At 38.6% G+C, this 13,823-nt stretch overlaps 1 protein-coding gene across 5 annotated transcripts in view; it reads right to left on the reverse strand.

Annotated features, from left to right (window-relative positions):
• Positions 1-1,517: 1,517 nt before the first annotated feature.
• ARID4B (AT-rich interaction domain 4B) overlaps positions 1,518-13,823 on the reverse strand; it is a 94,356-nt gene continuing 82,050 nt past the window's right edge. For 4 of the 5 annotated variants that reach the window (XM_080388912.1, XM_080388908.1, XM_080388909.1 and 1 more), the window contains 5 exons: positions 12,416-13,627; positions 10,440-10,556; positions 7,493-7,708; positions 5,058-5,204; positions 1,518-3,288 (listed from right to left, as the gene is read on the reverse strand). In XM_080388912.1, coding sequence (XP_080245038.1) covers positions 3,158-3,288; positions 5,058-5,204; positions 7,493-7,708; positions 10,440-10,556; positions 12,416-13,627 — 1,823 coding nt within the window. In that variant the 3' untranslated portion in view covers positions 1,518-3,157. The remainder of the gene's footprint in view (positions 3,289-5,057; positions 5,205-7,492; positions 7,709-10,439; positions 10,557-12,415; positions 13,628-13,823) is intronic. The other variant, XM_080388911.1, reaches the window with a different exon arrangement.

Here is a 13,823-nt window from a genome sequence, read left to right on the forward strand (position 1 = left end):
CTAGAGAGTGAGCCTGACCCCTGTGGCAACTGTAAAATGTCACGGCACGATGGAAACTATGCAGTAACAAGTACATACAAGCATTGGTAAATAAAGGGAGTTGGGAGCAATGCAGACAGCCTTCAAGTAAGCGTGCTTTCTCTTAGCATATGCAGATAGCGTACACTCTCAACTATTCTCAACATGATCATACGTAGGATATGCAAAACATTCTGTCGCTCAGCCAAGGTGTGAAGGATAAAGGAGGGGTAGTTACTTTGCCTTTCAGGTCATGGTCTGAGTGGGCACTCCAGTATGGGCACAGCCCAGCAATCACTGCTAGTGGGCAACTCTCAGCTTTAAATGTGGGTGTGCATGCCAAGCTGGGAGCACACCCACATTTAAAGCTGCATTACAATACATAACCTGAAAAGAACCTCAGATTTCACTCACTGGAACATGGGATAAAAGGGCCTGGCTAACAGTTTGCTGAAGATTTCTTCCTTTGTAACCACTGGGACACATGTAATATGAACCTGGAGGGTACCATTTACGGACACACTTTACAGAAGAGGTGTAACATAAAACATCCAGAACAGATTTTTGATTTGTCATTAAACCGCATGAGAAGTACAACAAAAATTAAATAATCTCTGTGTTAAGGAAGAGCAAAAATCCTATTTATGCAGAAATTCAGTTTGGGAGTGGGGAGGTAACTAACGATCCCCGTTTCAAATAAATAAATCCTCTCGTAGAACAGGAGAGTCAACACTTGTCACATCAAAGCAAAAAATGCTGGCACTAAAACTGAGAGCTGATCAACTACTAGTGAGTGGAGAGCTGAATTTTCTCTCGCTTGGCCAAATGTAGTTCTGTTAAATCAGTACCAGCTACGCCTACTGAGACCGAGGGGCAGAACTGAGTTATTACGACTCTTATCTGCTAAATTTAAACTTAAATATCCTCTGAGTAGCCCCACTGAAATAATTGAAATTACTCCTGTCAGTCTCAGATCGCTGGTAATTATTAACACAGTCAATGTTTCCAAAGCTTATCATCATTTGTTGTTTATCAGTCTCATCAGTAATCTATCATCTTGCAGGTGTAATAGTATTTCAGTCAACTGAACTACAGCCAGACACGATGTAAACAGATAACACTAAAAGTTTTATTCCAATTTCACTTCCACTGAATCTGAACTTGAGGCTGTTGATATCAGAAGCTGGCAAATCTCTTCAGGAGCTTGCTTTTACGTTTTCAAACTGCCTGAACTAACTGGAATCAAAATTCATCTTTTTCTCGATCGGCGCTGCCTTAAAGATGTCAGCGAGCGACGCTTTTTTCCCTTTCTGCTGAAAAAGAGGATGAATTTGAATTAATCAATAAAAGGAATATTAGGCCAATGTACCTGCTCTAACTTACTATATGCTTATTACACTATACCAAAGTTCATTTGCTAAACTGATTCTGCAGCTCAATGACACTTTAATGAACACACTATGGTTGCTTAATTAAACTGTTAGAAACAAAATCAGGGATTCACAAACTATGGCATTTTATTTCAGAGGCCTTTGCTTACATTTGTACAATATATTACATAATTCTCCATTTTCTGCAGAACCTAATATATATTTTATAGCTTTTTTCTATAAGCTTTTCCTTCAATGTTTGTCAACAAATTTTTACAGTCCTGTACAATTCTGAATACTCTGAAACCATTTTCAATAAAATCAGTTACCTTAAGCACACACTACGAAGACTGAAAATGCTTTTCTTAGAAAAGTCAAATGTAAAGGATTCTGACACTCTAGCATCTACAAACAAAATGCTTCGAATTCTTACATGTTGTATTGCCAGAAAACAAAGAAAAACATGCCAGCCCCTATTTCCCCAGGCAAAAGAAGTACACATAACTACAATTAAAACAGTAAAACAATCTGTACAATAAAGTACTGTGTATTAACAGTGCCAGGTATTAAATAGCTTGAATGAACACTTCCGCAATATACAAATGTCTTACAAAGGTATATAATTAACAGGAGAGAGCTTAGGATCCATACAACATAAAATCAATACAAGTGAAAACAGTCTGGAGTTGGTTTTGGAATTTGTACAAGGCATTTAAAAAATTAAATGTCTACCACTCAGCTAGCTATTTATTTTAAAAACAACTACCCTTTTGTGGCAGTGTTCATATCAGCAACCACAAATTATAACCTCACACCTTACTCCGTCTTGAAGTCCTCTCCTTGAAGCTCGTAATAAAATAAGCATTACAAATGAAATATTTGTTGCTTTAAGGGAAAAGAAACATTTACAAGAAAACACAAAAATATAACTGTTATAATCCATTATGAATAAATATACACTTTAAACTGGCTAAATACAATCTTTATACATTAAGATTTAATACAGTTTGTTAGCCATTTTCTTTCTTTTTCATAATGTATTTTATCAAAATTAAAAAAAAAATACTGTTTTATAGAAAAATGGCAAAGTACAGTAGTTTCATTCCAATTAATGGGTTCTTAAAACCCAGAGTAACCTATTTAAGCCTAATTCAAACCTGTAAACATTAGTCAGTCTTTTTTGTTTTTTAAAGGAATCCTCATATTTGGTTATCAGGACTGATGTCAAACATCCTACTAACTGCAGGTTTTGAATTGAATACATGTGCTTGACGTATACAATTAAAGCCACTATAAGGTGACTTAGCAGTTAAAAAACAATTAGCTTGTACAAATGAAAATAGGTTCAATATTTGTCATAAATAAATGGAAAAATATCAAATGTTCCAGCTTTAACAAAATACCAGGGAATACAGTAAGCCTTACCACATTTATTTAGATCAACCCAACAACTATATGCTTATTGTACTGTCTCTACAGGCAGTGAACAGCCTCCATTTGCCACAGTGGAAGGCCTTCGAGTCACTAGACTTACAATTCCCAGACAAGTTGGAAACAATTATTGCTTGAGGAAAAGCAGTTTGTTGTACTTTTTCTTCATAAAAGTGCACTTAAGTGCAAAGTTAGCTTGTCAAGAAACAATTTTAAATACAAAATAGTGCTTGTCTGAATTTTGTGCCACTGTGCAGTATAAAAAAAAAAGAAAAAGAAAAAAAAAAGAGTGGCCCTCAGCAGCCATTAAGTGCAAAGTGCTTTGGCAAGTCCTGCTGTCACCTGCACTCCACTGACATTCCATTCTGTGATGAACTTGACATAGATGGCTCTGCTAAGGTTAACATAACCGCAGCCGTAATGGAACTAGAGGAAGGTGATGAGGAGGAAGATGATGTAGTAGCAGCACCTGCACAGGAAGAAAAAACCCACAGGTCACAAAAATTTACAAATTAAGCAATAAAAATGTCTTCCCATTCAACAACAAGCATTGGTATATACTGACTCCAGCAACTAATGACTACTAGTTAAAAATAAAAAAGCCTCCATTCCCTAGGTTTTGTGGGAAGTACTCAAGAGACGGCTTCGGCCATGTGCAAGACAGCACGGCATTGCCCCTTGCAGCCCTGGGTTACTGGCCACCTGGCTCAAGGGCCCAGCCAGAGGACCCCAGAGCTCAATCCTGACCTGCAAGCAGTCAGCTGTTCCCCTTCTTTCCTGTGGGAATCAGCACAGGCAAGGCCTTGTCCCAGCACTGAAACTGCACGTACACCCCGCTCCGACTACCAAGAAGCAGCTGCAGCTCCTGTATGATAGCTGCAGCCGTAGAAATCTTACTACACACAGCATTTCAGTCTTTCTTCTTATACTCAGTGAGCTCTTAAACGTGCACATAATCAAGACGTGGAGACTATAATCCCTTTAATGCTGTTAGAAGCTGGCACACTAGAACGTTCACCAGCATTCAGGGAAAGGAATCTAATTGATGGTCTGCCTTAAACTCATAAAATAAATCACTTATCCAAAGGGGAGAACACTAACTAGACACACAAGCAATAATATAGTAAATTACTGTGTAACTTAAAGTTTTAAGTTATTAATAACCTTACTTTGTTCACTGTTTAGAAAAGTTTATTTTTCTGTATAAAGTAGTTCTGCCTAAACAGAATGAAATAGATTGCATGCCTTTTTATTGTATTTCCCCCTTTACACTGTCACCAGATATCTGAAATACGCCTTCTAAAGATCACACAATAACTGTATACAGTGTATTTAGAAAACAAATAAAACCACACGCCTAATGGCACACACCTCCGTAAAAACTACCCAATTGTTGTAGTATTGTGGTGTACCCCCCCCTCCCAATCCTGACCTTTTTTTTCTGTAAAACAACACTCAAATGATAACCACCAGTGGCAGTCGTAATGGAGGCGCCTGGTCATGATGGCTGTACCTGCTGGATTTGGGGGAGACAGATAACACAACAGCCAAGGGCTAATTTGAACAATGTGCCAGCTAACACTGCTGGTCAAACTCCAACTAAAGCCAAGTTTGAAAAAAACCTTAACTTCTGTAGTCAGTATGCAAGTATGACTACGAGTCAAATATTTTACTCCGTAATTAGTGGACAGCCCAGGGCCCATTGAGCTCTCCTGCATAGCAGCAGGCGGAACAACAGGATGTCCGCTTGCATAGGGACACCTCTCAAGGTTATTCCTCGAGGTTCCTTGCTGCAACAGATTTTTGGTAATTGATTAACCACATGCTAAACTTTGAAATCTTAGCTGCTAAGTGGTATAAAGGATTGACTGTGCACATATAATACTCCAGATATGAACTGTTGACCCATTCTGGCTCTAGTTACATCTAAACTCCCCTCTGAGAAGGAGTTTAGAATGCAAGTGGCTCCCTTCTGAACCTCATCACTCAACGGGCGCATCTCCCTGATAGCTTTGTCTGATGCTGCCCTTCATGCAGAAAATAATCAAAGTGCACCTTGCCATTGAATCTCCTTAAACCACTGTAACATTTTCAATCAAACTTTGTTAAATCAGTGGTTTATACCAATAAACATATTGCTGCTTCTCTCTTACAAGCCGCTCCTATCCGCAACACCACCTGAATAATGTGACAGGTGTTTTAGCACTCTAGAAGTAGAATTTAGTTCCCAGCACTTACTTTCCCGCTCTTTTTTCTTTAAGCGCTTTCTTCTTCGGTCAATAGAAGCCACCTCAGATTTCAAGGACAGGTAATGTTTCCTGATTTCCTGCAATTTTTCTTGGAGAATTGTTATGCGCTCAGCGCTAGTCAAATTTTCCAAGTCAGCTGCAAGTTAAAATATCTTTGTTAATTATTGTATTGTAGCATTTCTTAAGTTTCTTAATTTCAGTGAAGTGGGAAGTACTCAGTGATGTAGTAGACAGCATGAGATGAGCAGATGATGTAGATGAGTAGACAGATGAGGTAGCAGACAGCAAAGCCAAGAAACACAACAGCTGCTGTTCATTACCACATACTTTGTTCGTTTTTTATTATTTTTTAAAATATACTACCACAAATACACCTTTCTTACTGTTTTTTTTAAAAGACCTTGGAGAGGAAGAAAATGCATACATTCCCCTCTCCACAGGAAGGAAAATTAAAAAAAAATAATTAAGACAACCGGTGAAAACATGGGGGCCAAAACTAGCTTTGAGCCTGTTGTTTTTTAAGTCGTTGCTAGAGCTCAGTTTGGCCTAATACACCAGGAAGGTTTTGCCCGACTCGTTTCTTTTGTTACAAAACAAGTGGGTTTTGTCATATGGGATGGAGTCCATGGCACACGGGCCACAGGACCTCCTCGCTGACATCCCACACGGGGGGAGCTCTCCACAGCATCCCACACAGTATCTCTAGTTCAGTCACTTTCAGCCACACTGGAGACACTCCATTCAAAGACATTTTAGGATCATTTAAATGATCGTGGAGCACAGAATACACTTCATCAATCGATAAGGAAGGTAGCGCTGAAGGACCAAAAGCCACAACTTCATTAAGCTGTGGTAAGATGAGGAAAGCTCAGAGACACTGCAAGTGTCTTAGACCTCTGCAGTAGCAGGAAATGTGTTAATAGCACTCCAAACTCCAACTTCTGCCAAGGAAATTTAGCACAGGCAAGGTAGCCAAGGTATAAAGAAAGAGCAAAAGCTCTTTAAATGTGTTGCACAGGAAATCTGCCCAAAAAATCTCAGCAGGCCAGTAAATGACAATGAAGACATATTACATTACACAGTCCTGAAAAGCAGCAGAATGTAGCTTGACTGTGAAGAAGTATCAGGAGAAAAATACTTTTAAAGTAGAGTAACAGTGAGATTCAGGGCTGGAGAGAAAAAAAAACCCAAATAAAATGTAACAACAATGCAGGGTCAGATTCTTTCACTGCAGAAACAGCTGGTTAAGTAAAGAATTCCCTGGGCATCAAAGAACACCGCTGGCAAAAAAAAAAAAACAAAAAACCAAACTCAGCAGATGTGTCTGCATAGTGTGCTGTGCCAACTCTTTTCTGTTCCCACTTTATGTGCAACAGCAGCCTTCACACAGCCTAGGACAGAGCACAGAAAAGCACAGAGCATAATGCTCTTGAGAACTTCAGAAGCCTGACATACACTAAGGTCATCTGTGAATACTGAATGAAATGTTACGGATTACTACAAGAAGTAATTTATATCAGTCACACTACACAGTTTCAGTTTGACCTTTAAAAGCAAAGAGAATGCAACTCATGCAATGCTATATACACCCATGGCTGGTACTAGGGACAACAATTTATTGGTGACTAGACAATTAATACCCAGATGCTATAAAAAACAGGGCTAAAAATTAGTACGTTTTTGTTTTTAAATAATTATTTTCAATTGTTTTCTTATTGTTACATTGAGGAAGAAGGCTTCAATCACCTAATGTTTTACCTTACTTCTCTTTTCTCCCTGCTGCAACACTGCAATAGCATACACACACACACAGAGGCAATTAACACATTGCATTAATAGAGGAAGTAACTAGCTACTGAACCGTTTTTCAGATAGGCAAATATTTGATCCTTTCAACAGTGCTCACCCCTAGCTATACGTGTAACGTGTAGCTGAATGACACAAACGCACTAGAAATTCTTATTACTAAAAAGAGTAAACATGTCCTGGTTCACGGAGGCAAGATGGAAAGGGGAAAAGCTACAAATCAATCCTGTTAAGTGCCTGAACAGGACTAGAGAATGAGGAATAAAAGAGCAAGAGAGTAATCAACATGAGAAGTACATACAGTAGAAAACATGCCAGAATGACAGGTCTGCACAGGCAAGAACAGCAAGTGAGCGCAGTAGCTGTATATTAAAACAGTACTGGAAGGGTGCTATACAGGTAGTTTCCTGCACTGCAATTGCAAAAAAAAAAAAAAAAAAAAAAAAAAAAAAGACCCCAAAACATTTTTTTAAAAATAATTAGGATTTATCACATAAGTAAGCAAGATGAGGATGGAATAATTTTAGGGGAAAACCCCAAATTACACAAAATTCAAAAAGCCTTCTTACTCTATACCACAAGACTAAACTAGGTGTGTGTTTTGAAGGAAACACTTACACATTTGAAAACTCCATTTGTAAACTTTGGGCAAACGATTATTCTGTTCTTTGAGATCAGACTCTTTCTCTCCATTTTTCCCACATTTCCCTGGAGATTGTGTTCTTGCGGGTGATTTGGTTTGGTGAGTTTTCATGCCAGTAGAAACCGATTTTGCTGACTGAGACTTGGACACACTTTCACCAGCAGATAGTTCTTCACTGTCACTGCTGTTTGCTGAAGAAACAAGAAGGTAGGTTGTTACAAACCAAAGCAACTTTCCTGCCCAAACCGAAGCTTATCAGAACCTACCCCTGTGCTAATTTTCATGTAACAGGAGTTCGACCAAAATCCTTTACTCTAAAATTATATAATCCATCCTGGTATAGAAGCTTGGCACACCGCTCTCTCTTTGCATCACTAGTGCCTAAACACAGGACCACAAAACTGGTATGTAATGGGGCCCCTCTAATTCTGGCAGGCTGCAAAAGGGGAACTTTGCATTGGAAACACTGTCCAGTAAGTTGCTGTGCAGGTAGATTCATAGCTATTATGTGAACTTGTATGAGCCAAAATCCTGGAGCCAGAGGACGGATAAAAGTACCAGACTGTGGCTCCACAATCCGTCCTGAATATTTGTATGTACACTGCTGAAAGTGGGTGTCTAAGCCCATGAGGGAGCTGAGCAGGGACTTTCTTCTTGTAAGGTGCTTCTTGAATACAATCTGACTGCTCAAGGTCTGTACAGGGAAAGTGCACTCTGCTCTCCGAATGGTTCAAGACAGCATCACACTTGCTGCTTTAGAACCATATCCACAAATAAATTGCCTACATTAGAAAATAAGGCAAAGAAGCAGTCCAATGTGTCAATGTGGGTGCAAAAATTATCCACGTATTTCTGTTTACAGGGCTATACTTTTTCTAAAACAGTTAGCATGACTGATTGTTATGTCCTATCTCCTGTTTATCTTTTTTTAATATTAATTTCTAAAATGGCATGCAATATATACAAATCTCTATCCTGTTTTAGAGCTAACAGTTACAGAGAAACTTTTCACTGTACTCCTAGGACACGTACAGCAGAAATAAGAGTAAACAACTGGCCTTTTTCTTTGCGTTATGTCACCTTTATTTTAGGTTTTTTTGTGCCAAAATGACTAGCAACAATCTGAATTCACGCATCTACAAAAATACTCAAACACGATGGATGATCAATTTCTTCAGCCGTAGAAAAAAAAAATTTCAGCTGACATAAACCAGAGGAATGTCACCTCACACTGAAAAAGTTTTAACTATAAAGCAACAGGCTGAACTCAATGCAGTTTTCTAATCAAACCGCACAAAGGAAAGTAACAATTTGTCTAAAAGACATGATTTATGAATAATGATTGAAAGGATGAAGCTTGATTAGCATTACAAAAATAAAACTGGGGTGGAAGCAGGAGCAAGGGATTATAATTCAACTAAAGTCTAATGAAGCACTGGAATAAAATGCTTAGGGAAGCTCCAGAATCTCCATCATTGGAGTTGTTTTTAAAACCATGTTCAATTAATATTTATCAAGAGAAATAATCCCTTAGTTGTACCTGCCCTAGCTGCTGACAAAACAAACCCTGAAAGTCCCTTTTAGTTCTGTTCTTTATGATCTGATCATCTACACTGCAGAAACCAGACATCAAAATACATGTGGTATGAAAGAATTTGGCTGGCTGCAGAGCTGCTGTTGTCTGCTGGCTTAATGCAAAGGCAAGAGCTGAAGCTGCCACAAAAGCATCTTTAACTGGTACACCTGAATTTTGCAAAAAACATTTTTGCTCACAACTGACTCTACATTTTATCTATTTATGAAGTCTAAGAAAAAGAGTGGGTACGTAGCAAGGATTGTACATGGTACAAGAAACAATTCTAGCTTTGAAGTGCTTGCATCCTGACAAAGACATACACTGAGAAAAAGGGATAAATTCACCAAATCAAAGGGAACAATAGCAATGCTAAAAATGGGTGTATTAGTTCTGCAAATTCAGTTTGTTTTGTTACTTTAATTCCTGGGGTGAGGGAAGGAATAAGGATTATGGAAAGAAGAGATTAGCGAAATGGAATTAAAAAGGATGAGAGAATGTGAAGAGGAGATCAATGAACATGGAAGAAGGGGTGGGGTGAAAGCAAATACCAGACCAGAAAGTACAGACTTCTAGGAAAAACTGTTAAAAGAAAGGCGAGGGGGAGGAAAAGAGGAAAAAAGGCATAGCATATGCTTTCTATCCTTGCTTTAACTGCATATTTTTACAGCTGTCCTCCTGGCTTCACTCTCTAGTTGACTGTTCCCTTATATTTTTTTATTAACAGTGAGATGAGGCAGTAATCCATCTTGCTGTCTCGTGAACATGTGTGCATGTGTCTCTCTAATACACCTCTACTCTTATTGATCTTTCCCAGTACTGTTGTTTCTATTCAAATTAGCCTCTGCAATTACAAAAAAGCTGCAACAGCTGCATTATGTACTGAAGATGTAACACATACAGGAAGACAGCAGAGCCTGCATTCCTCTGGAATTATTCTCGTATTTGCTACTGGAAGAGATATTAACCTCTAAAAACTAACCCTGCAGAAAACACGAAGTATCATTTCATTCACGTCCCAGTCTCTTCTCTAAAACATGCAGCTATCATGCCACAGAGATTCTTCTCCCAATTCTACCAAGTGTGAAATACTTGCTGTTCTTGGCCTTCCTGAATTACACGATATTAAGGACCTCGTAGAAATAGGCCCAGAAATAACACAAGGCATTTAAAAACACTTTGGCATTCAGCAAGAGTAGTTTCTTCATTTAAACAGTATTAAGAATTCCCTGATGAGAACATTTTGTCCTAACACATTTTCTATTTCCAGACTTCATCTCCTACAATCGTTCAAACAAATGACACAGTACTTTCACACATTTGATTTCACACTGAGCTGCTGTACTTACTAGTTTTACTCTTCTTTTTGTTGTTCACAGATGTTTTGTGGCTTCTCTTCTGCTTTTTTGAGGAGCTGCCTCCTCCCTGAGCATCTTTAAGTCTTTTTTGGCCTGTACAGACTGTAACTGAAAGAAAAAAAAATATAAATACTTGCACTTCATTTTCTTTTTGTCAAAAGCTTCAAAAAACGTCACTTTAGAGCTTAAGTCTGTAGACAACAATGCAACTGTTCCTGCCTATCCTTAATGAGGCTCAGCTTTCTACTTAGACTGACAAGAGGAGGTGAAGGAGGATAAAGGCGGACAAAATGTGTTGGTTAGAGTGCACGTGTAAGATGATTATTTAATTAATTTGCCCATATGCATCATTAGAATTTCTCTTGAACCGCATGGATTTTTATTCATTTTAATCCTGTAAATTAAACGAGAACACATTTATTTGAAAAACTTACGAAGAACTACTGGCACTGAAAAATGTTCAAAAAAAGCCTGTCACACTTGGAAGTTGTGAGAAAAAACTGAAACTATCACTTGTGATCAGTAAATACATTAATTGGAAGTATAAAAAAAATATCTTAGACAATGTTAAAAAAAAAAACAACTAAAAAAAGGCAAACAAAAAAACCCAAGGAAAAAGTCTACTGGTATTTGTGACTACAAGGGGGAAAAGTAGAAAAGGAAGATAAAAGAATTTTAGTACATCTGTTAAAAGAACAAATTTAGGACAAATGTTCAAATGTTGCCCCACTACCACCTGACTTACAGATTAAAATTACTCCTGTAACAAAACCATTATATTAAGAAACCCAGTTTTCTAAAACAGGCTGCATGCTGACAAATTCAGGGAGGAAGTTAAAAGTCTAATGCATTAAAAGTAATATTGTGCAATAGCGTAACGTTTTTTTCATGTGGCAATACTTTCCTTTTATATAAAAAAAGCAAACAAGTTCTAAACCTACACATCTTAATTAACAAAGCAGCACAGGTATATTTAGTGAGGGCTACACAGTCACCTCTTCCAAACTCTCTTTGTTTAATGAAACACATTTTGTTGCATTCTTTCAAAATAACAATTCAAGCACAATGATGAAGGTAAAACACCTTAAGGGCATTTTGTGAAAATTCAGTTAATTATTAACTGAAATCTGCTGAGATGAAGAAACCACTTCTGTCATCTCAGGATTATATTCAGACATGGTCTGGGGTTTTTTTCCTTTGTATTATGATTTTTTTAGGCATTTTAACACAGTGAAAGTAGCTGTATTTTTGATGGAACTGTAAAAGAGCCAGTGCCTTTCACAAGGCTTTTGGACCCAGCCTTGCAAGCAATTAAAAAGCAGGCAGCAGTGACATCACGTGCACAAGTGCTGGCAGTGTTTACTACCCTGTTCTCTAGTGGTCTCAGGAGAGGAACTTCAATCTGCAAAATCACATCTGAAAGCAAAATACAGCTCATAGGGTCAGTGCTTGTTATCATCTTGACTTGTTTGGGTTTTTTTAAACATTAATTTAATAGGAAGAAAGTTTGAAACGGTTGCCTAAGCCTGCAGTAATTGGCACTTTCTCCCCCAGATAAACACCTTACTGAGAATGGAAGTTTTATGTGAGAAACAGCATCTTCTATTTGTAAGCAAGGTACTCAAGATGTATCCATCTTGCTATAATAAATATTCCCTATACAATGTATTACAGTTTGCTCTGGGCTCTTCTTGCCAGGTCTAGTATAAATTTTATTCTTACATACTTTATTGCTTATTGAAACCATGACAATTCCTAATGAAAGGGCAAGAAACTTCCTGGCAGACTATATTTTATTCAGTAGATGATTATGCCATTTCCAGACATTTGCGGTAGGCAGCAGGCTACTACTTCCTCTAGTAACTAACTTTCCAGCAGTGTAACCATTAACAGAATAAAAATACATCAGCAATGCTAAAGTGAGAGCTGGTTAGGTTGAAGACAGCTCTGTTTACCCTTTCCTTTACCTTTTTCAGTATGCTCTGGCTCTGGTTGATTACTACTACTGGAGCTGACGCTGGCATCAAAGCCTGTTGGAGAAATATTCCCCTCAGACTGGAGGTCTTGCAGCTCCCCTGCAACACTGTCCACCTCTATTGTGCTATCTGTTTCACTTTTAATGCTTCGTATCTCTTCCTGATTTGGCGGCAGCATCTCAGAAACAGTGACACTGGACTGATGTCTGCTGGACTCCGTCACGGTTACAGATGAAGGTGATTCAGGAGTAGTAGGAGGAGTATTCAGCACTGAATTACTGCCACTGCTTGGAAATTCAACCTTCTTTTCACCCACTTCAGTCGGTTTCTCCTCAACAGGTTTAACATCCACACTAGCTGTCAAAGATTTTTCAAGTTCAGAGCTAGGCAAAGAGATGTCTTCTTCTGCAAGAGTCTGAAGCTGCTCCTCTGCTGCAGCATCCTCGGGAGCAGCATGTGGAGGGGAGGCAGCAGCTTCAGTGTCAGAGTCCGAGAACAGCTCCTTCAGCGTTTTCTTCGGCCATTGTCCCTGAATACTTGACCAGACATCTTTTCGATCCTTTGCTCTGGTGTTCTGAAGTCTTTCATCTGAGTTATTGAGAAGCTTTATTCTTTTCTCTCCCACTTCAGAAAATCCTGAGTAGAAAGTACTTGTCCGTAAAGACTTCCTTTTCTCTTCTAGGCCATTGTACTTTTTAGTTGGAGAGATTTTCAGTTTAGATTTTTCTTCCTCATCTTCATCTGAGGAGCTGTTACTGCTGTTTTCTAAACTAAGGGAGTCTTTATTTTTGGGCTTCTCATCCTTTCTGTTAGGTGACACAGTCTTTAAGGAGTCCTCTGCAACACAGTATCTTCGTTTACCACGTTTTACCTGCGGTTTTGCTGTTTTATCTACCACCTCCTTTTTTACATCCTTTCTCTTCTTTGCAGCTTCATCCTCTCCATCGGAGTCAGTATCTTCAGATAACTCTTCCATCTCTTTTCGCAATCCTTCAGGAGATTTGGATCCCGACTTGGGCACTACGACATCTGTCAGAGTTTTAGTTTCTTCTGGGAGGGATGAACCACTCTGTTCTTCTTTTAGACAGAGTTCGTTTTTATCTTGGCTTACAGCTTCATGTTGAGATTCCTCCTTGCCATCAGCATGTACATTCGGGGCACTTTGGTCATCATCCTGCTCACTATCATCAGAACTTTCAGAGGCTAATTAAAAATAAATAAATAAATAAATAAATAAATAAAAAGCCGGGGGGGGGGGGGGGGGGGGGGGCGGAGAAAAGTTTGTCTTCATTCTGGTTACAAAGGTTTCTTAAAAAAAACAACTAAAGAAAACTGTACAGATATGAACACATGCTACAGGGATCTCTAGTAGTGCACGTTTTAAATTGTACCTCCTGAA

This window comes from Falco punctatus (assembly GCF_963210335.1).
Source record: "Falco punctatus genome assembly, chromosome: 5".
Lineage (NCBI taxonomy): Eukaryota > Metazoa > Chordata > Aves > Falconiformes > Falconidae > Falco > Falco punctatus.